At 40.8% G+C, this 23,863-nt stretch overlaps 1 protein-coding gene across 2 annotated transcripts in view; it reads right to left on the bottom strand.

Annotated features, from left to right (window-relative positions):
* The window catches only part of SEL1L3 (SEL1L family member 3), a 29,532-nt gene extending 9,402 nt beyond the window's left edge, over positions 1-20,130 (bottom strand). For both annotated transcript variants that reach the window (XM_026037655.1, XM_026037653.1), the window contains exons 1-16: positions 19,540-20,130; positions 18,495-18,621; positions 15,365-15,486; positions 14,009-14,124; positions 12,240-12,295; positions 11,011-11,143; positions 10,270-10,402; positions 9,381-9,527; positions 8,747-8,958; positions 7,364-7,543; positions 5,661-5,780; positions 4,894-5,034; positions 3,674-3,736; positions 2,678-2,854; positions 1,838-1,965; positions 1,111-1,194 (exon numbers count right to left, since the gene is read on the bottom strand). In XM_026037655.1, the coding sequence (XP_025893440.1) occupies positions 1,111-1,194; positions 1,838-1,965; positions 2,678-2,854; positions 3,674-3,736; positions 4,894-5,034; positions 5,661-5,780; positions 7,364-7,543; positions 8,747-8,958; positions 9,381-9,527; positions 10,270-10,402; positions 11,011-11,143; positions 12,240-12,295; positions 14,009-14,124; positions 15,365-15,486; positions 18,495-18,621; positions 19,540-20,038 (2,438 nt within the window). In that variant the 5' untranslated portion in view covers positions 20,039-20,130. The remainder of the gene's footprint in view (positions 1-1,110; positions 1,195-1,837; positions 1,966-2,677; positions 2,855-3,673; positions 3,737-4,893; positions 5,035-5,660; positions 5,781-7,363; positions 7,544-8,746; positions 8,959-9,380; positions 9,528-10,269; positions 10,403-11,010; positions 11,144-12,239; positions 12,296-14,008; positions 14,125-15,364; positions 15,487-18,494; positions 18,622-19,539) is intronic.
* Positions 20,131-23,863: the final 3,733 nt, after the last annotated feature.

The following is a 23,863-nucleotide window of genomic DNA, read 5'->3' as shown; positions in this document are numbered from 1 at the left end:
ACAGAACAAGCAGACTTAATCTCCTGCTTCCCAACTGCCTGTGCAAGATTCCACTTTTTTCTTTGTATTTGTCTTGCAAAAATATCTGGGATCTTGGAGATCTGGAGCACAGGACTAATGCATGATGCCTAAACTGGGATGCTAGTTCTAAACGAAAAAGAAATCTCTCCTAGGAATGGATTACTCCAAACTGATCCTCTGAGTTTCTTGCAGTGAGTTCTTTTAACTCAAGTATTAACTGACTGCTGGCGGGAGCAGGCTGAGACTTTACGAACCGCTGTCTTCATCAAATATGGCAGTTTCTAAGTCCTGATGCCAGGCAAAAATGGAGCATCAGTTTGGAGGCTATTTTAAATCCTCATTGCTTACTGAGTATTTTAGCCTATTAAGATTTAGGGAAAAGATAATATTAACTGTTCAAGGGGGAAAAAAAAAAGAAAAAATCTAATTTAACAGCCATAATTTTCACGACATGGGAAAACTTCTGCTGTCCATGTCAGTTTGGATTATTGGACAGTAAATACACTTGTGAAATATCTTGTCTACTTCTTGAGACTATGCTGACTACTGCTGACTACTCTGAGGTCAGCAATACTGTGTGGGACAAGGCATGTCCCACAATGTCTCATCATTATGCAACAATATTCCTTGTAGTGTATCACTACTTCTAGCTGCTCTGAGTCTTAGATCCCCTAGAATTTGAAAAAAAAAAAAAAAAAGAGTGAAGAATTAAGAAAAATAAACAGAGACTATTTCTTATCAAGAAGGGCTCCAGTACAAAAGCATCACTTGCCTGCACTGGGTTGAGGCAGCATGAAGCTTTCAAGTATGTGCTTTCAGAAACTCTCCCAAATTTCAGAATGGTGTGGGCCTTGTCAGCTATACTGGTCGACATATCACTCGATAAACTCTTTTCCTCTTCATTCTGTCAGACTTGTTGAATTATGCCTTCGATCAATTCCCATTTCCCTTTAAATCAATAGTTGTTTTGCTCAATTTCAAGTACTACAATTTGTATTTTTTGAGGTGACGGCCTAACTTTTTTTTTTATAATGCTAGTACATAAATAAAAAATAGAAAATAAATTTGAAGAGAACAGAACAAACATACCATGAAAGTTCCAGGTAAGCATTAAGAGCTTTTCTGATGACATGACCTAAGTAGCCATTCTTCTCTGCAACATGTTTTGCCCAGCTTTAGAAAGAAGAAATAATAAGGAATGAACAGCTAAGCCCCAGTAACAATCTCCCTGATCAAGGTGTCTCAAACGACAGGAAAGGATTTGAGATCACTCAGCTCGACTTCCCCCATAAGACAAACTATGGGATTGCACAGCAACTGCTGCCTCCAACTTTTAACTGTTGACTGAATGACAATATATTTGTACATACATCTCCACAAGTGTACATATTTTTAGCAAAATTACTTTGATGATAACAAAGTGCTGTAACTCCTCATCATCCTCTTTGTTGATGGAAAACATCCGTTCTACTACATTAGGAGCTTGTTATCTCTTGATAAGCAAAAATGACTTAATTACTTAGAGAGTCCTTGAACTTTTATTTCTGGAACAACTCAGAGCCTGTGCACCAGCAAATACAGATGCTTACTAAAAGTACTCAGCATCTCCGGAAATCTGCTGGATATTTAGATAATACACATATTCATGTGGATCAAACCTAACTGAAGGTGATTTTCTTCTCAGGGAGGAAAATGCCATGCAGTAAAGGATAAGTAAAAAAAAATAAGTAAAAAACTATGTAATTAAAAGTCACCAAAAATCAAAGTAAGCCAACCAGCAAAATATTCTCCATTAACAAATGTTTTCATTCCTTACATTACAGCTTTTTCTGGATCTCTTGGGAAGTCTTCCATATTTCCTGTGATGTAGTACTGAGAGCATCGTAAAGTCCCTTCTATATGTCCCCCTTGAGCAGCTTTATAGAAATATTGTGCAGCTACTGTCTGCAAAGGAACACATCACAATTAGCAATGCTGCATTATTAAATTTACCAAAGTAAATCTTTCCCCTTAGTGAAAATAACATTTTTTTTTCTCACTGACACACTCAAAATTAAATAAACAGGCTGTATCACAAGAAGATAAAATATAATCTTGGTAGATTGTAGTCTTTTATTAAAGAATTACTTTTTGCAAACTTAGCTTAAAGAAATCCCATATAGTCTCAAGGTTCACACAAGCTGTACAAATGCAACATAACTGTCTAAAAGACCTTCTGATTGTTCAGGGACAAGTTTCTATTGCTTTTATTTATTGTGGGAAGTGTCCTTTCATGATCAGGTACCAGAGCATCCACTGGGACTTCTGCTGACCTGGGCAGCAGTTTGAGTCACGGTGGCAAAAGTAACGTCATTAAGAAGGTTTTAAATTTGAGACCAAGGTCCTGGTTGCTGTTAATGGAAGGAGAAAAATAGAGGTAGCTCCTGTAGCTACATCTGCACCTGTTTTGCTCCTCAATTAAAGAACACAAAGATATGCAGGATTAAAAGACCTGAGTAATAGCTTTCAAAGCAACTTCCCAGTACCACTTCTCTCTGTGATGAAAGTGTCAAAATCTGACCCAGAGTGAACACAGTAGCCTTAGAAATGAAGTCAAAATTTGTAAATTTGGCCCTGCTGTACAAAAAAAGAAATGTACTATTAAATATTTACTCACTTGATTTCTACCAGGCTTTCCAGGAAAAATCCCATCTAAATAAAGGACACCGAGGTTGTACGATGCATCTGGATTTCCCAGTTCTTCAGCCATTAACCAGTGTTTAGCTGCATTTCTGTAGTCCCTTTTAAAATTGTGGTAATACCAGCCCAATCCATTCACTGCCTGGGGCAAGCCCTTGAGGAAAGAGAAGAGCAGGCTGGAGTCACACGCGTGGTGCTGCTATGGGTCACCCTGAGGTTCCGTCCTGCTGTGGGACTGTGGGCATTCGGCTTGTCCAGCCAAAATTCCACTCATCTGGGATCTGGGATACAAAAACCCGTTGACTTTTTTGTGGTTTTCTTCCTTTAAGTCTCATGCTGACCACAAACCCTCTCCAGGCTAGGGACAGCCAAGAGATTCCCTCAGAGTCTGTCAGGCTGTTCCTTAAGGAATGATTCCAACCTGAAATGCAACTCTAGCATCTAGAGAGTCCTGTGTCGGTCCGTATTCAGATTTGTATTTGGTTATTAGCAAAGCCCTATGGACATTGGCGGCATTTTAACTAGCTTTCAGAACTAGAACTGCACCCAAGGTCTAGGTGTAGTTATGGTTTAATATAACTACATATGGTTTTATACAAAGCAAGCTGTGGCTTGGCTTATTAAACTGTACTTAATCAGCAAATCACGGAGGCTATTTGCCTCTGTTGTACCCCTCAGTGTTGTTATCCTCAATCTTGGAGAAAACTAAAAGGTTCTGGGTCATCTGTGTCTCCTTGAAGCACAGAGGGTGAGGGGGAAGAGTACAGTCTTTTGCTGATCACCAGCACCCAACTGGAAGAGTCCAGCTTCAAGAAGGCATAATTCTAGGTAGAGTGAACTATCAGTCCCAGCAAAGACAGGAAACTTCACTGTTTACACACAACTATGATGTATGCATTTTATATCTGTCAAGGTGCATTATAATTAGCATTAGCTATAGGATGATTATGATCAAATATTCATTATATTTTACCTTGGCTGCTGCTTTCTTCATCAATTCTAAAGCAAGTTTTATGTTCTTTTTCACACCTTGACCCTAAGAAATGGATAGGTGAAACAACCACAGTTTACAAATAAGAATACAAGCTGATGTAAATTCACATATAACCATTCAAAATGCTTTTTTACAGCGAGCCAAATATTTACTAGGAATTACTCAGCTCTAAAGAGTTACAGTAAAAAAAGAGGCTTTGTGCCAATCACTCCTTCACAGCCTTACACACAAGCTCAATGATCGTTTATCATTTAGCTTTTGGAAAAGCAATTTTACTAATGGACACATACAATTTTTATGGGTAAATAACATCATATTTCTTTACGTTTCAGAAGTTAAGAAAGAATAAGTAGTACCAATAGCTTTACAGACTGTTCACAAGGTGGCAGTGGATAAGAGCTCTCAGCTTTCCTCAAAAAGCTGTTGAGGTGTCTCTAGAGGGCATACATAGATGTAGTGATGATGATATTCATATAAAAAGGTTGCAGACACAGACTGAACCAACCAAGGAGAATCACCTCACTGCCAGGGATGCTCAAAAATAACAGAAGCAAAATTTGAGCAAGTGTTTTATATTGAAGAGCCCTCCATTGGTCAAGGAATAAGGTGAACATTTAACAGGTCTTTACTGACATCTTTAGTCTGTAGTCTTATGGGCCACACTGCTGAGCTGATCCAGTTTGCAAGGTTATGCCTGCAAGTTTAACCTGTGAAATCTGCTGCTAGTTCAGAGGCTCAGCTGCATGGGCAGACTGTTAATTCCCACTCGAACAAAAATTGGGCTTAGATACCTAAGAAAGGACATTCTGAGAAACAATTTCACTTCTACCTGCATCTCTACACCTAGGCCTATGCCTACTAGCGGGCTAGATCTTAGGAGTTGCCAAGCAACTAGGAAAAATGGGTCTATGATTTCAATTGGATTTTGATCCTGAATCTGTCAAGGAATGAAATCACTTAATTGTTTTAAGTTTACTCTTATCTTTCAGATATATACATTTTTTGCGTACCTGTACAAATCATAATTACTAAGTGATTTTCAGAGCTAATATGAAAGTACTGCGTATGCTCTCACAACGTGCCACTGCAGATAAATTAAGAATGTTCATACATGCAAAACATTTACAATTTATCTGTAATGACACATTTTTTACTCAAAGAAATGAAATTTTGAAGTGAAAACATGAAACATGACTTACCTTAAATAACACAATAGCATAATCATATATTAAGACTGGATCTTCTGTTTCTATTGCACCCTTTTCATACCATTCTATTGCTGCTTCAGGATTTTTTGCAACACCCTGCTGGCCCCAAAACAGCATCTGAGCCAATCGTTGCTAAAAGAAAACAGGGCAAATACCAGTGTGAGATGCATTAGCATTGAAGCTGGAGCCAAAGGAGCAAACTTTTGCAGGCTTAAGTGGGATTTAGATATGTGCAGAATGTTTCATGTTCCAGACACTTTGAAAAGGACTGGCTATCAGTAAACTTCTGAGAGGGTTTCCAGTGGTTAAAGGACTGGTGTACTGATCAAATGGCGTATTCATAATACACCTACAGCAGGGTTAGTTTTTGCACGTGTTGATACTAGGAAAGTTTCCTTTGATTTAAGTGCAGAAGAACACGGTGAAGGCACCAGTAAAAGCATGCTAATGCCTCGGTATTACAACACGTGATGCCAGTCTGAGACCAGCAGCAGCAAATGCACAGTGTCAAACACACACCAGAGGTCAGAGATAAGTGGTTGCAATGCTGACTCCTGATGACCCTTTCCTTTTTGCCTTGCATCATTCTTAGGGCTGTTTTCATGGTCACAGGACGCTGTGAGGCAGAAACATGGGATTTAAGCTCACAGGCAAGATGTAATTCAAGTGGGATGGGGGCAAGTTGGTCTCCCCCGTGTTCTGCAGACCTACATAAACAGTGTGCCCGTGAAAAGAAGGGGAAGCCTCTGACTCTGTACCTGTGCAGCTGCATTTCCTCTTGTTGCTTCATGTTTTAGCCACATGAAGACATCACCATTTTCTTTTGTTTGAGCTTTCAGCAGTTCATCATCCATCAGCCTCACAGTTTCAACAAATGCCTGAGGAGGAGGTGAACAGAAGGAAACAATGACTTCATACACCTACCAACAAATGGAAATGTTGTCTTCTGCTTAAAAAAAAATGTAGTCTATTCTTGGTCTCAAAATTCTCACTGTCCCTTTGCTGCCAGGGCATTATACTCCGTGTAAAACCTCTTGCTGTGTTTTCAGGCAGATCATTCACATTGTCCCTTTCTATCTTTCAAGAGTTTGTCCAGCAGCCTGGCCTACAGACCAGCCTAAACAAGGTTTCTGTCGCTCTGCTTTCTCACAGCAATCGGACAGAGACTTCTAGGATAAGCAGCTCCTAGGGACGAGAACCACAGTGAAGAATCTTTGACTTACTTAGGACTCTTCCTCTCTAGCACCATAAGGAGTTATTTTTTCCCCTGAGACGTACAATTTGCTTTAGAAAAAGGAGAAAAAGAAGGCAGAAAATAAAAAGAAGGAATAATATGGACATATAAAGGCGAGATGCTCGTTTTCATCATCAGGATTTAGAGAAGCTCACCAATAAAATAATTTGTGATTTCAGGCTCCAGACATCACAGACATACCCAAAAAATGGGCAGCAGGAATCACACGTTGAAAGAGGAAAAGAGATATACTTATTGGGGGGGGGGGGGGGGGGAATCAGAGAGGGAGGAGAGAGGGATAAATAAGGGCACATACAGGCTTTGCAAGGTTCTCAAGAGAAAACAGCACTGAGAACTGAACCCATGGAGTGTTTGGAGACTCACAGTTTCCAAAATTCCTGTAGGCAACAGAGAATGCAAAAGCACCACAATCCCTCAAGGAACAGAAAAGCATCAAGAACCCCAACGGCGCGAAGCTTTCTCGGACGCCACCGAGGGAAAAGCCACGGCAAAAAGGCAGTTCCTAACATGACTCTGCTATAGCCCTGTAAGTGAGGCAAGGAAGGCTCAGGATCAACGCTGCTGTAAGACATAGCGCTCTAATCTAGGTGACTCTATGTCAGTTTTCAGTTAAAATTTTGTTTTGTTTTCCCCTACTACAATAATCAGTAATAATTCTTGCTGATAGACCTGGATTCTCGTACTGGTCTACATTGTTAAGTATTTTTATGGACAAAGCCACATTGTCTCATGTTCGGCAGCTAGTTCTGAAAAGATTTTGCTGTCAAGTTTCCTTCCTTAAATAGATATTAAATGGTCAAATTTTCTATATTTGATTATAGAAAAAATACACAAAGGGAGAGGACAATTCACCTTTCACTTGAACTTAATGAAGTTTTGCTACTGAAATAGCAGACCAGACAAAAAATCACGTCCATTTAAATGGATAAGAAACTGGGCAAGGAATTAGGGTCCAAAAACGAGACTTAGATTTTACTGAAAAAAAGGCACACGGGAGAGATTTAAGCCTAGCTTTGTTTTGGATTGCCCTTTCCTACAAAATGAATTAAAGATACTTACACATAATTTGGGGGATTATGTAAGGATTAGATGAATTAATGCTTGCAAATCATCATAAAGAAGGAAATGTTCCATCTACATGACTAATATTAACATATGAAAAGTCATTTGCACAGAGAAATTCAGGCACGCTTTAAACTCTTTTACCTGTTCCCCTGTTATTGCGTGTTGATCCAAGGACGTCTTGATTGCAATGTTACTGTAATAAGCATACGAGAGCTCCAGGTCGAGTGGATAGTTATTAATGCCTTGGTAGTGTTTGTAGCCAAGATTCATCACTGAAAGTCTCTCATCTCCCTGAGCACCAACCAAACTATACAACAGACCCTGGGAAAAAGCAGCAGACATAAATAACAGTGAATTCTTCATACAGGTTTACCACTGTGGTGGGAATTTAAATGCTGTATACAAAGACAAGAGTGCTCCTATCAATAGGAGCTATACTAGCTATATCGGGTAGACATAAAAGCAGAATTTTGCATAGCCCTGGAGTCTCCTATACACATGGAAAGCTTTGAAAGAAAAACTAATCTCTCTAACTACTAAATTACTTCTCAGGTATTGCCCTTACTCTGCCACCAAGTATGTGGTTTAGGCCACTGCCTTATGTGCATACTCCTTGGTACAAGTGCACTTGCTCATGGAGATGTGCTCTTCCAGGGACATATAAAGGCATCTTCTCTTTCTTTGATGTCGCAGGGCAACACATACAAATGTTTCTACCTGAAAATTCTGGAGTTCATACGTGCTGTGCAGTTCCTCATCTGAACCAGAGCCAATTTTCTCCTAAAACATTTTTTCCAAAAATACGAAGGTGCTCCCTATCCAATTTTAGACAACTACAAGCAATCTAGATGGCTTCAGAAGTCACTGTATTTAGCAACATAACTGATCTTTTTAAAAGCAGTGATTTAAGGACTCAGTGAGATTACGGACTGCCATGGACCAGCAGCCCTCACGTGGCCAGTTGTCAGATCTATCCAGTAACTCTCTAAACACTCTTATTCAGGCAGTTCTAAGTATTTGACCATGTTCCCAGTGCCACATTTTTGCACAATATGCCATGGGACTTCTTTCACAACAGTATCATGCAACCTTTTCACTTTAGGAGACTCTCCTTAAGTGAGACCCATCTGTGATTAACTTCAAGTGACTCAAGGGCCACCCCCTCGTCCTGTCTTCTCAGGGACTGGGAAAAGCCTTATGTTCCATGCTGTTCACTTCACAATCTCCTCTAGATCTCACCAAACCATTTGTTTGCTTCTTCTGGATGAACAGGATAAAGACTCCTGCCATAAAGACTTCAGTATCACTGGGCAATTCAGAAGCAGCCATACTGGGGAGTTCTTTCAGCTGCAGCCTGAACAGGGATCTGGTGATCAGATGAGGCAAGAAAAGCCATTTTCATTTCACTTTTTCTTTCTTTCTTTTTTTTCTTCTTCTAATAAGCCTAAACTCATCCCATTTCATAAACTGCCATTAAAAGCTAATTAATTTTGGAGACATAACCAAGTGGGTTAAGTATATTACCTTGGAACGATCCACAGGCACACCTAGGCCTGTTTCAAATATAACTGCAAGGAAATAGGAAGCCTTGTGGTATCCACAGCAACTGGAATCCAGCAAGAGAGGGATAAAGGAGCCTGTATTGCTTAAGCCATCTGTGCTGGAGAGACCCTTTGCAGCCTTCTCAAATATCCGCCAGCCAACTTCTAGAACTGCATCATTTTCATCTTCTAGCACTAGAAATACAACACAGGATGCACAGTTATTGCAAGAGTTTAAATTAGGAATTTATTTCACCTGCTTAATTCAACTTTATTGAGTCAGATTTTGATATTCCTTCTCAAGCTGAACAGCATTCTCAATGCAGGCTGTCGATATTCCAAGATGCAAGGAATTACTGAATAAAAATGGTGAATCCAAATCAGAAGGGCTATCTTAAAGTAGCCCCTACAAACATAATTATATCTCTATTTATGCCTTCTACTTAAAAAGCCATCCTCATTTGCAATGTAACATGTAAGCTACAGGAGACTTCCTTGCTAAATTAAATGATACAAAGAAAAAAGTCTGTAAAACATGAACCAAAGCCAAAGCATGCCAACCTGTATCATATATATTTGTGGACTTATTTTGTAACAGTAAGATAAAATATGATTACCATCTGGTGAGCTGAAATCCATTTCTTTCAAGAGTTTGAACAAAAGATGGTATTTTTCCCTGAGTTCTTTTCCCCACATGAAGGCATCGCATTTGGACTTCTCTCCATATTTGTCAATTAGCTCTGAATAATAGTTTTCATAGACACCTAGAGAAAATGAGGTATTTAAGACCTGAAAACTGACATGACTGTTCTTTAAAACAAACTTCTAGTAGGAAAAAAAAACAGTTTCAGGGTAATTGTTTTTTAAATTGATAGACAAAATAGCTTAGGCATATTGTTCACACAAAGCAGGGTAAAAAAACTGATATAGCCAGCACAGGCCACATAGGAAAACATTCTATTCCATAATCTTTCTCAGGGAAAATAATCAAAATCTAATTGGAAACAAACTGATGTTCAGCACGCATTTAAATTGTGCTACCCCTCCTTCATTTGCTTCAGTATAAGCCTGTCAATTAAATTTCCATCAGGCAACAGTTGAAGAGAAGCAAACTTTGTACAGCTGTGGGGAAGGACTTAAAATACACATGCTTTTGGGTCATTTGGGAATTAAGCTGAAGAAAGCAAATGTAACAGCTTTATATTTATGCTTCCAAACATCTCTCTTTCCCTTTATGTGACTGTCCTTTTACAGGAGAAATATCAAGAACACAATTTAAATGTATATTTTACAACACAAAAGTTTTTGCAGGAACAGAAACATACTTTTAACCAACAGTAATGAGACTAAGCCCTCTCAAATCACTTTTTAAAATTATTATTTTTATGCTTATAGCCAAGTTTAGGTTTACTTTTGATAATCACTATTCAGTCTCTTGTAAAAGAAAAGGCAAAAGGCCTCCAAAGATGACAGTTTAAAATACACATCTCACAAATGGATACTTACAGTCTTGTTGCACAGCCTGGCCTTCACTCACAATGTCTCTGTACTCAGACACTATTTCCTGAACATCCATACATCGCTCATAGTAGATCTCAATTTGTTCCATTATTTCTTCGTCATAAAGGGGGTTAGAAATCTAGACAAAGACAAATAACTGATAAATGACAAGTACTCTGTTGTTCCTGACAAGCTTCCTATTTCTCAGGAAAGGGCTTGTTCACAACAAAGATGTATTTTGTTCTTGTGCCAGATAACCTGATGCTGATCACAACAAACTATGGCCTTAGAGAGACAGAATGATCCAAGATATAGCAGATGGATTTCCAAACTCAGTCAAGCCTATGGGGCTTTCACTACTGGTTTCAACAAAACCATAAATTAGACCTCAATACTGCATCAGCAAAGACTCTGAGAAACTGATCATGACTGAAATGTAAGTCCTTACCTACAAGCAGATTTAGGAATACGGTTTTCACATGCACCTTGAGAAGCCTTGTCTTTTAGCATCTGAAGCAGTACCTAACTTTCCTTCCTTTCAGTGGAAAATGCTCATACGTGGCTTGCACATTCCCAAGTTCTATTGTGCTTGATGGCAGGTTTATTACTTACTAAGAGCTTCAGTAAGCAAGAAGCTCTTATGTCTGCACCGAATACTCTTATGAGCCCAGTGAAATTTCCCTAGGTAAAAGAAAATCATAGCTGGCGGGTGACACGTAAGCACTGTCTAACACTGCTTTTGTTTACCTGTTCTGTGTCCAGCACACTCAGGCGATAGTATTTCACAGGACCAAAGAATGCTTCAATACCATTTGCATACCCACTGCCTCCAAGAACAAAATATCCATCCGTGTCATCATAATAGAAATCTTCCCTAAAACTTAAGAACACAAGAGAAAAAGAAATGGCTGTCAGTAGGTACTATGTATGATAGAAAAAGAAATTTATATCTCATAATTCTGGTCACTGACAGCCTAAGGTTCACTGCCAGCATCTTTTTCTACTGTGAAAGAAAAATAAATTTATATTTCGTATCTTTGGTCATTGCCAGCCTTAAGTTCACTGCCAGCATCTTTTTTTTTCTCCCTCCCATCTGTTTACTCTCAAAACCTTTCTGCAATCCAATACGGAAAGTTCTGGAGCAGATTGAAGAAATGCCTTATTACAAACATTAAAACACCAGGGTATTTTCTTTTGCTGACACTGCAGGTGAAACTTTATGCCTCATTAAACAATCTCAAAGATTTCAATTTCTTCTCCTTCTGCACTTCTCTGTAAAAACAGCATGAAAATTTAAGTTCTCAGACCCTTATAGTTACTAGCTGAATATTTACAGTTTCCAGTCCGTAAACCACAATGGGGAAGAGAAAGAACGACACTGAAATCTGCCACATAATTTATTATTATATGGTTTCCATATGAAAAGCTTTTTCAAATTATTTATACGAGACAGAGACAATCTTAAGTTAAAAAGAATTCTGTAAGATCTCTTTTTTTAAAAAAATTTATTTATTGGCATATGATTAATTTGCTTATAATCAGAGTTAGGGCAAGAATAATAAAATCAAAACCTCTTGACAAGAGGGGTATGAACATCATACCAGCAAAAATCAAAGAAGATTTTGCTATCTCCCTTACCAAAGCTGGTAATTTCTGTGGTAAAATCCTAGTTCCTTCACAATGACAGCAAAACTTCCCCGACTTCATTGCAGTCAGGATGTCATTCAAAGACTGATTCCAATGCTCCTGACCATAGTGTTAGTGGGGATTTGGGTCAGAGTCCCGTACTGGATTGTGCAACATCAACTAACTCATATTATCAACATAAATGTTCAGATCTAGCTCAAAATCAATACAGTAAAATGTACTGGTTTTGAGAGTGCAAGAGCAAAAAGACAGGTAAAAATGTATCCTCCCCCTCACAATCTTCACATCTGAACACACATAACACTTGGCAAAGGGAAAATGTTGCTTACATAAAAGACTGATGATGATGTCTCTTCAAATTCTTCCCAACACTGCTTACTTCTATCTAAAATATATAAAATAATAGTTATAAATAGATTAAATATTTAAAACAACCTTAAGAAAGGTTGTTTAAAACACACAACTCAGAATTTTATCTTCTCTTCTGTGTTGAGCATTCACATTGATTTGTCCTGGCAAATAGTGAGAAAAGAAAAAGGGACAAAATAGCACAGATGTTGCCTACTTCAGCTACCCCATTCCTGGGTTCAGTTACAAGGCATTAGTATTTTGCTGAAACTTTAACTTCTCCAAAGTGCAAAGACAGTTCTGCTTATACCAGCTTCCTCAGAAAACTGCAGCTTACAAGGGAAAAATGGCAAGTGAAACATTAAGGTTAAAATAATGCACCACTATTTCAAAATGTCTGGGTTGAACTCCGACTTCTATGAGAGATGTATTAAGCAGACTTTCAATAGCAGAATGGTTAAAGATATTTGTATACCTGAAAAAGAAACTACGACAGGATTTTCAGATACGTTAACGCTTTTAAAAGCATCCTGCAAAATTATTTGATGTACCTGGGTACTTTTAGGAATCCATTTGCATCTTTAAATGCTCATAAAACCTGACTCTCCTTTCCTTGATGGCTCAGTTCTTCAGCCTTCCCTAATTCATGTGCTTTGCCTAAGGTCTGGTCTAAAGATAATTTAATGGTTGACAGTGAAATGAGAATCTAAATAAGGAGATGCTTGTGCACCTTTTGAGGATTTAATAACTTGTTCCAGAAAGGCATGACAATAAGATGGAAATGAACAACAGCTTCCTCTGTCCCAGAGAATGGCTCTAAGTACAGGAATGTGTTTTAGTTTGGCTCTGCTTCCTCTTCTTTCCATAAGAGTGTCGATTAAGCTCCTTGTGGTTGCCTTATTTCATCCAAATGACCAGAAGTTTTTCCTCATATCTGGGTAAATTCATTCTACCATCCGAAACATTCAGAAACATTCTGAATGATTATTCAGAATATTTTCAATTTAAATTTAATTAATTCAAAAATTTGATCTTACAAACAATCATCAAATTTCCAACAAGAAGGCACTAATATACTTTGAGTTGACATCGACAGCAGTAATTACCTTTGCACCTGAAGCTGGGCATCAATCCACATGCTCTTTTTCTCGTACATTTATAACTGATTTTCTTGCAAGACAAGTCTCCTCTATGGAATTTTGGCTCTGCTTCACCATTTACATGTTTAAATATTAGGAGGGGTACAAAAGGAATGGCAGTAGTTCAGATTACATTGTTCTGTTTCAGCTTTATCGGTCTTTTACTCCACAGTTCCAACTTGCTACAGTTGTTCTGCTGATTAATCAACAATTATTTTTATGATGCAAAATGAAATAAACTCTGTCATCTTCAAGGAGAATGAAATTGAGAGAAAAAAAATGATCTTCACATTCTGCTATCTTAATAGCAGGAGGCAAAAAAAAGAACTTGGGCAAGGAGACAGACTTGTTTTCAGAGCTGTTTTTTGAAGCTTCTTGCAAAAAAACAATTGTGCTTTATTAAAATGCAAACGACATAGTTGATCTACCAGAGAGGGATGGTGCAATATTGTTCTGTCTTTTCATGGCTAGCAATCCTATGCTGCTTTGCCTAATATGGAAACTGCACATGTCTTCTCCCTTTTTTTTTTTCTATGCTAAGTAAAAACAAAGGAATACATAAATATCAGACAAATCTCAATCTTATTCCATCAGACTGGTAGCACACATACCTGTCCACCCTTAAAGGAGAGATCCAGTCGAAACCACTGCCTCAGAGGAAGGCTGAAGCTGGTTTTCACTGCGAGATCATCTCCTCTAACGAGGTGCATCTGAATATGGACGTAACCTGACAAAGAAACGACGAGGTGAAGAAAAAAAAAAGGAAATAAAAGTTCACAGAAACACTGACATTAAGAATGGATAGATCTGGGGATGCGCCAAGCAACAGATCCACTCAAACAGAATCACAGGGAAACAAGCTCTGTATTTCAGGTGCCAGATGCTAAAGCATGGGCTCCCACAAGAAATCACCAGGTCAAACCAACTCATGTGAAGGATAAACTCATGCTCAATTAAGACAAACAAGGAGAGCACTGCAGCTGATCTCAGCCACCAGGGAATAGACCTGACTTGTGGCAAACAGCAGAGGGGAAGAAGGGGCATTGGTATCTACCAGTACATAACTGTCAGCACGCAAGAAAAAGCATGATGAACAGGTACAAGATGACTCTAGGCCCTATTATTTGGAATTGCAAAAATCAGACTCATGGCCTTAAAAACAAAACAAGCTATTATGTTAATCTAGTCTAATGCTGTGAACTGAACAGAATCTAGAACCTCTTCAACCAAATCCTATATCAAGCCAATAATTTCCTGTTGTCCTTTTGTGTTTGTTCTTCACAGAAAAGTTTTTCAGTGAAATAATACAAATAAAGGAAGAGGTATCACAGTCCTAGACCAACTGATTTTATTTTTTACTGCTTAATTATCTGGACCAGTAATGTGACAGAGGAAATAGAAACAGTAAAAATAACAGAAAGGAAGAGATTAGTGGTGAAACTTTTGAAAGGGGAAAACCCATAGTGTCTTGTGAAAGAACCAACTGCCTTGCAACCTTTTGGGATCAGGAAATTAGACTGAGCTTCTTGAACATCACAGTATAGGGCAGAATTTGGACTTTTGGACTTTCTCTGAGGCTATTCCAAATTTTCTTTAGGAAATCAGAACTGGGCACAACAGTACAATATTCATGAAGGCTGTCAAGATAAGACTGTTCAATCCCAGTGTATATTTCTGACCTGCAAGATTCAGCCCACCCTCCTGCTGACACCAATTGCTCTTCAACAGCAAAAGAGCAAAGCGAACACCCATTTCTTAAAATTAGCCAAGATTAAATGCTTATGCAACTATTTTTCTGTGTTACTCTACTGATATAGTAGCTTCTTTCCTTTCCAGACATAATGGACAAAAAGAGGCATTTTTACAAGCGATGAGTCTGATAATGCATTTTTAAATGTTGCTCTTAGACATAGATCTATAAAGATTACATTAGTTCTCATCAGAAGGCCTTTTACAATATTACTTACCTTCTTCATTTAGAAATACAGCAGGAGTACTATACATTTCTTTTGGATCAATAAAATAGAGTATACCACACAAATCCATTTCACAGTAATGCACTAAATAGAGCCAGATTGAAACGGTGAACCTGCATGAGCAAAGAGAAACAATGAGTCCATTCCTGATCTTCCTTTGGTTTCTAAAACCTCTGTAATTTGAAAAGCATCCTTTCCACTCGCTCAGCAAACCTGTTATCTCCACATGTAATCTTCAGGACAGGACACATCCTATACAGTAAAAATCTACAAAACTAAAGTACCTAAATCTGGGGATCTGTGACCTCCTCTTTCCTCTGCACTTTGTGGTACCAACTCGCAAGGAGAGGCAGTGTGACCTGAATCAATGCCAGAATGGCAGACTGCAGCTCTGGCCAGATGCCACATCAACAGGGAACTGAAAAACCAACTAACAAAACTGCCAGTTACCCTCACACAATCAGACTCCAGGAGAAAATCCTCAAATGGATGTTGTGTAATCTCAGAAATGGATGTTCTTGTGATCTTAATGGTGGAAATCTGTAAAAACCAAGGTATTGCTTCTTTACTGAATGCCAACAAGTGGCAATGTGTTCACAAAAGGCAGATAAAAATGAAACCGGCCTCTGGGTGGCAGAGATATGAACAGCTGTTGCAGAGTTAAAGGATATATAAAGGTGGAGCCTGTGCAAACTCTTGTTTGTGGTGAATAAAAGTTGTGGTGAATAAAAACCAAACCAAAGACCCAACAACGCTATCTATAGAGCAAATTCTGTACATAGCTGGAGTGATTTTACTGGTTTTAATGACATTACAAAGCAGATTTTCTGAGGCACTAACAGCAGAATTTAAACTACAGCTCTTGATTTTAAGGAGTTCTTCTGTGCCAGTGAGAACTGCCTCTAGTGCTATTAACAGGAATGCAACTGCTTATTTCTGTAACAGCAAAGTTAGGACAATGCTGAATGCTTTTGAAAATCCTACCTCCAGTGGGCTATAACCAAAGTATTACAATTATTATCATCTCCTGATAAGGAAGTTCTCTTTCTTTCTGACTTTTAGTAGGAAGACAAAATACGAGTGACAGCTCCTTCAAGTAAGAAAAATGTCAAGATTCGTTTATTTGTAAGAGCTTGAGTTGGGTCAGCTTGTCTTGTTTCTCCTTCAGAAAAGTTGCAAAGCATAAAGTACCATGTATTTTTACCTAAATTAAAACAAGGCAGGTCTGAAAGCCTAACAGCTGCTTTCCATTTAAGAAAAATGCGAGCGTGGTGAACTTTTCCCTAATAGAGTCTACACCTTCTATAGCTAACAATGCCACATCCTCCACAGGCAGTATGTGCGTGAGCTAGAAGGCTTTGTAAATCTTCATCACTTGTAAATAGAGCATTATAATCTAAAGGCAAACACTGTGCTTACAGAAATACTGATTATGCTTCCCATCTTCCATCATGGCAATACAAGATCGAACACCGTGGTATCCATTTAATCCTTGACTGCCCGTCTGAGCACATGACTGTTCCTGGACATACTTCTCGGGACAAAGAGCCTGGGAGAATTCTCACACATTTTACATTTTCCAATGCTGCAGAAGCCTGTATGGAGTGCAAAGGGCCTCGCACTAACCCTGCTGCAGTGTCTGCAGGCACCTACCTCAAATGGCAGCTGTCCATCTCCAGTCTGCTTTCATTACATTTAAGCTCATCTGCCATGCTAACTGATAGAAGAAAATCTGAACTGAAAAACTTGAGAGGGATCTTTTTAGTCAACTAAATCTCTAACTGAAGTCAAATGAGTAACAGAAATTTGATCCATCTGCATCTGTCTGCCTTTTGGTGCAATGGGCGGCTACCAATCACTCTGGACAGCTGACGGAAAAAGCTGTAGACCTCTCCTTGCCCTGCTCCACAATGAGCTACCAGTGGCCGGCATGCAGCTAGCATGCACTGGCAACGCTCCACACTAGGACTGCAGAGACAACCTTAAGACAAGATGGGGGGAACACGGAAAAAGCCATATAAATTCATGCTAAATATTCTCATCCAAGCCCGAGGCACCTCCGTGCCAAAAGCAGAACGCAACTGCACTGGGGTGCCAAAGGCAGCAGGGTGTGTAACCTCTCTGCCAGCCACCCCAAGAAGGCCAGAAACTAAAAACTGCTCTGTACTTGTGACTTCAGTGCATAGTTCGATGGTATTAGCTCCTAAGGAATCTGTTCTAGTTGGCACAGCTTTCTCAGCTGTCTCCTTGTGACTGCAGGCCAAAGGCAACCAGCAGACAAGCACAAGTTCCTGTGATCATTTCCTGTCTCTAAAAACGTTGCCAGCGGTAACTGCCTCTGCCAGAAGGGTGAAATTTGTCTGTTTGCTGCTCTAAAGTTGCAAAATGTGTCTGGAGAGTTATGGGGAAGGGGAGAGATAAGAAATCCTGGTCATCCTGCCAGCGCAACTCCTCCACAACCGAAGGGAGCGCAGGGCTTTACTCCTATACAACTAGGACTGTTTACCTGGGAATGGTAGAAGGATGCAGTATAAGCTCAAGCTAGATGGCTTGTCTAAGTAGGGACTCTACCACTAAGGGCTTGGTGCTGCAAAATAAACTAGAGTTTATAAATAAACTATATTTAAAGGGAAAAGACTGCTCCACACTGCCTGCCCTTCCAGGAAACCATGTTCCTCAATAAGTTTGCAAAGGGTGTTTGAAATGCAGGGCTCTCTGCAGTGCAGAAGGCCTCAGGCTAGGGAGTGAGGAGCCCACATGGGTACCAGAAGCAGTCTGCCTATGACAGCAGAGAGAAACCAACTTAGCCTCCTAACAGGCTGGGTACCTACCCAGCTGTGCTGCTCCTAGCCCTGCTAACAGTACCTACCCAGCTGTGCCACTTCTAGCCCTGCTCTCGTGCAGCTCTGCTCCAACATGAGCGTTGTTCTGAGGTTGAGCTTAACGCCTTCCAAAACTGAAGGAGAACAGAACAAGTCCTAGACAGTTTCTTTTCGAGATGCTTCTCACATTAGTAATTTTTTTATTGGTGATGTATAGCCTAAGAGCCTAAGGGCAGACAACAGCCTTTAATTATTAATTGCAACCAGCCTCAGTAATTTGCGTATTTGCGTATACTTACATTGGATAATCAATCTGATGTTGCCTGACTGTCTCAAGTTCTCTGTTTTCAAATTGTTCAAATTGCTTCACAATTCCTGTTTTCTCCCCACTGGATGCATATATGAAGTTAAGAATCTGGACTCCATCTGCAAAACGCAATCTTTCTTAGTCTGCCAGAAAACAAGCATTGAAAAGCACCCCTCCCATTAACAGCTCATGCTTGTACACAGTCAAATACATGAATCATGCAAGGCATTAAAAATTAATGCAAACATCAAAAAGTCCTTTAGCATAGGTTCACTCGCTATTTCTAAGTGCATTACAGTGTTGGTAGGGAATATCTACAGAAAATAAAGCATCATGGAGCCTATTCCCTGCCGCTATTTAGAAGCGGGGACTGAATGATTTAAAGCGAAGAGGAACTTAGTACTTAGAGGAACAGGGAAAATGTCTCCAAGGTCATGACATGTCATCAACTCTCCTAAAAAAATTAAGCAATTAGATATAAGGTATTTTTAACATTTTATTTGAATTCTTTTTATTGCCTCCTACGTCTTGTTCTACTGGCGTTTTATCCTTAGCATATTTAAGTGATGCATATGATAATTTTTCACAGTGTTCACAGCATTCTTATTAGATGTCTCCAGCAGATATTTTGGAAAGCCTCTGAAGGCAGTAACTTCCTTGTTTCCCTGTTTATCCTCAGTGTATTTACATGCCAATGTACTGAAATCAATTGAAACAAGTACCTTTAATGGCTTTTCTAGGAGATAAATGTTTGAAAAAAATAAAAAAGATGTAAAAAAATTGCTTTTTAGGAATGCTAAAATTGATGTTTTGTGTTAGCAACTTGTAAATGATATATTTCTTGTTCATCAGATGCTGGTTCTTTTTCCTTGAGATTTGTGTGCAGTTGAACAGAACTCAGAATTTCTGCCACTGAAGGAAGTCATTCGATATAACCGTATAATATTTACTGCAGGCATGCCCTTCTTAACAGCTTAAAGGTGTTAATTGGGCACCATTAGTTCTCTTGGAAAAGAATAAAGTGACACTGCACCTACCGCTTTCATGGGGGCACTGAGGTATCCTGTTTGCCTGGAGTGTCCACAGATAGTCAATGCCCCACTGAAGACAAACTTTGTGGTCTTTATATGGACGTTTAAAAGGTGGAACTGCTTCTAAAAAGGTGTAATTCCTGGCGACTGCCCGCTGATAGCTCCCGTTCTGCTTGACATCATAGCTGCTACCCGACGCGTGGCTAATCCACGCGTAGAGTATCACGCTGTGCACGATGATTGAGTTTCTGATGATATAATCGTCTCTGTAAACCATGATGCTTGGGAATTTCAAATGCACTTGTCGCGTTCTGCTAACATAAAGGCTCTTCTCGTCCTTCCATCTCCTTCTGTACACGGACACACCAGTCCTGAACTCCGAGGAAGCTACTGCTTCCAAGTTGACAATGCAAGGCTGAGAACATAAATAATGAACTGAAACCTCAGAGTTGTTATGGATTTTCTTTTCTAAAACATTTAAGTGAATGAAGTCCCCGTGATCCATTTTTCGTTCAAGCTGCGGAGTGACAGCTGTTGTCCGCGACGTCACCTTCCCAAAGGCTGGCAAAAAATTCTGAGGGGGAAAATAAAAAGAAGTTAATCACAGAGGTAAGATTACATGATTACTAATATATTCACAGCTACTATAGAAAAAGGAATAAGCAAAAAGTTTATATAGAGTCCTCAGGCTCCAAAATACAAATGTCCTTTCTGCAAGTAGTTATGGGTCACCAAACAGATGATGTCAAAGTTTTAGTGGTAACAAGTAGCTATATAGAGTTGAAAGCTTTATATGCTTCTACACACAAACTGTACTTACAGGGTGTATCCTTGTGCAAGCACAGTCAGGTTTCCTAAGATACTGACTTACACGTCACACTATTTACACATGTTCCCACAATCAGGCCTAAAGAACAAATACTAAAATATATTAGCATTTATTCTTGTACTGTTGTTCAGGTCTCCGACATCCTTGTGTTTCTACATATTTTGAAAAAAAAAAAAATTACCTAACTTTGCTACCTTTCATGAGGTTACCTGAAGAGCAGGAATAACAACTAAGGCACTTAGCACTGGCTCCTGGGAATGAATTCAGGCTTGCAAGGCACTAGGAGCTTCTTACAGGAATGCCCTTATCCGGAAGGTGCATTCCCAAGCCCGAGCAGCAAGGCAGCACACAGCACTTGCCCAGCTTCTGCTCTAGAGCCATGTAGGTTAGAGAGCAGATTGAGAGAGCGTGCCTTGGCGGGGCTCGACTCCAGGGCTATCCTCAGGAAGAAGTTCTCTTCTGCAAAGCTTCAAACCACTCGTACTGCTGCTCCGTGGGCAGCTGCAGGCTCGAGGCCCTGCCCATGCCCTGGGCTTGCCCAGCCACCGTCCTGCGCCTCCCTCAGCCTCCCTGGCCTGTCTGAAACAACCAGGACTCTCACTCAATACTGCCCGGGAAGCTGTGCATCGAGATTACTTAAAATGTGAAGATCTGCCTTCAGTGACTTTTAACTTGGTCAAACTTCAACAAATTGGATGGAAATTTATCTTGGATATCTAGCTTGGATTGATTTGTGGTTTCCACTGCAGTTCTTGAAACATTTAAAAGTTTCAGCCGAACAGTCTGTAGACTTCTCACAGAAGTAAGACACCATCTGAAGGACATGACCTCTTCTGCTTTTTCTTCTTAAAAACACGATGATGATGCTTGAGGACTGCGCTGAAAAAAAAAAGTATTAAGGTGGCAAAAGTTCAAAAGCTTCAAATATCGGGAAGAGCCAGAAATAACTCTGCCTGTTCCTACAAATGACAATTTTGCATTTAATGTTATGATCAGGTGCTGTTCTTCCCCTGAAACTGCTACATCCTTAAACACACAGGAGACCCCTGCACTGCAAGTGGAACATAGCAGTACATAGAATAGGTTATTTTTCCTAAGCTTGGCTTTACTTAAGGCAGAAGCTGGAAGACAGAACTGAGTGAAGGACCTTTTAGGACAAAAAGTAGGATACCTTTGCAGACAACTGGAGAGATTTATAGAGCGTTCCTAGTTCATATCCCTAGGAACTTGTCACTTAAACCAGTTTCCACAAGAACAACCAACTAGGCAATTTTATTTTCTTAGTGTCCAAAGTGAGGCACAGGCGGCCAGATGTGCATGGATGCTGAACATTGATGAAAACATGTGTAATCACCAAAATGCACACCTCAAAATGCAAACCAGTGCAATGTCAGGACATAGGCCAAGTACCTGCAAAAAGCAGACCCTTTACAGTACCAGCCTTCCTCCATCTCTGCCTCATTTCTCATTCTGTAAAAGTGATGCTATAAAAACCGAATTAACTTTTCTGTCACTAATGGGAAAGCACAGTAGAAACACTCATTTGAATCTGACAAATTTTCCTGCAGGCGAGAGTTCAAATGATATATATTAAGTGGAGCTAAATGAGGATGATAAAAAGGAAAAGTTAGTAATAGGAGAGGCAGCTCACTGCCTCACTGCAGCTCACTGAGAAAGTTACCACACCGTGGAATAACAAACACGCACAAAGAACAGCATAAAAGTTATCAGACAACCTTATTTTAACACTAATTCTAACACTTTTCAGGGCTGGACTGAAACTGCAGGAGCTGGAAATACAGGAGCTGACTCCCAGCAAAGACACCCTGGCTCTGGAAGGGTTCCTTAACTTCAATGCAGCAGTTTGTGCATGTGACTCTTCGTTTCCAGGCGAAGTCTGGCAGAAATTTTGCTGCTTTGTGTGCCAAGGATCTTGGAGTACTAAGCTCTGCAACTCAAAGCCAGTCCTGGGCAAAACAAGCTGCACATTCCCAGAGCACAAGGCGTGATGCACGGTGACTGCATACAGGCAACTTCAGTTGTTTTGGTTGTAGCAAACCAACACAGGTTTGGTGCCAGCTCTGCCAAAACCGCTTCAGCGGATCTGCCCCCAAATTGCTTCTTTGTGCTTGTTGGTGATGAACATATTAGACGAGACATATGCTGCAAAACATGCCTGGGTCTGGTGTTGTGCCACACCTAATAAACCCTTTTGGAGGCTCAAGTGGGAAGGAGCAGAGCGTGCAGGCCCCAAGCAGCTCCACGCAGATGCAGCAGCAGCTGAGACCAGTGGCAGCAAAATCCTCCAGCTCCTCAGCATTCCTTGCAACACGCGCGTCCCCAGAACTGCCCTGCTCTCAGGAGCCCTAGCACTTCCCTCACCATTACTTCAGATGATCAGACATAATCTTCAAAAGCTAAAACGAAAGGGTTACACAATGAGTGTGATTATGGGACTGAAATAAAAAAGGGTCTCCAATGTAGTAAATGGAGCCCCCAACTCAGGCCAGCTCTGCTGAATTAAAAATGTTTCCACAAGATTAAGGGCCAGAGCTCAAAAGGGAAGGTGAGGGGGCCTCCCTGTGTGGACAGCTCTAAGATGGACAACCTGACTGAAGGAGAAATCCACCAGCAGACACATCAGCTCTACACTTCACTGCCCGCCCCGTACACGCTCTGCTTCAGAAGGAGCCTCCCGCTGGGAAGCTGCTCTCGGCAGCCTCCAGGCCCCGCAGGCAGCGAGGGAGAGGACGGCACCTTTTCCATGCCTCTCTTCCAGCACTGACCGTCCCGGTAACACGGGGAGATTTTGTCTTCAGGAGTCTGATGACTCTTTCCACTTCACCTTCTCCCCAAGGCAGGGACGCAGCTCTGCACCTCTCATGGCCTCTGTTTCCAAGCCATCCTCAGCAACAGCCGGCCACTGTCCCCCGCCGTTGTACAGCCAGGCTGCACGGTCGCTGTACAACCTGCACCCGTGCAGGCTGTAGCTCCAGGGCACCATGAGCAGGGCGCAGGGCTGAGCCTGCCAGAGCTCCACCGCCTCTCAGAACCACTACAGTCGCATTATTTCTACGATGACACAAACCATACAGACTTTTTCTTAAAATCTCCCGAATGGGAAGTTTGCTTGACACATACCACTGGGAGAAAAAACACCATTCACAGCAACTGATGGGAAAGCAGAAATGACCAAACTGACAGAAATCCCGAGCCCATTCCCCTGCTCCTGGCGGGGCCCTCCCTGCGTTCGCCCTCCCACGGGTGGGGAGGGCAGGAACCCCGTGTGAGCAGGGCAGGTACCGGCACACGGGTGGGGAGGGCAGGCACCCTGGCACGGGGAGGGCAGGGACCCCGGCGCGGGCAGGGCAGGCACCCCGGCGCGGGGAGGGCAGGCACCCCGGCGCGGGGAGGGCAGGCACCCCGGCACGGGGAGGGCAGGCACCCCGGCACGGGGAGGGCAGGCACCCCGGCACGGGGAGGGCAGGCACCCCGGCACGG

Source organism: Nothoprocta perdicaria, unplaced genomic scaffold (genome assembly GCF_003342845.1).
Source record: "Nothoprocta perdicaria isolate Ctin4 unplaced genomic scaffold, notPer1 scaffold_2, whole genome shotgun sequence".
In the NCBI taxonomy this organism is placed as follows: Eukaryota; Metazoa; Chordata; class Aves; order Tinamiformes; family Tinamidae; genus Nothoprocta; species Nothoprocta perdicaria.
The sequence above is the reverse complement of the archived record's forward strand: the minus strand, read 5'-3'. Positions and strand labels throughout refer to the sequence as shown.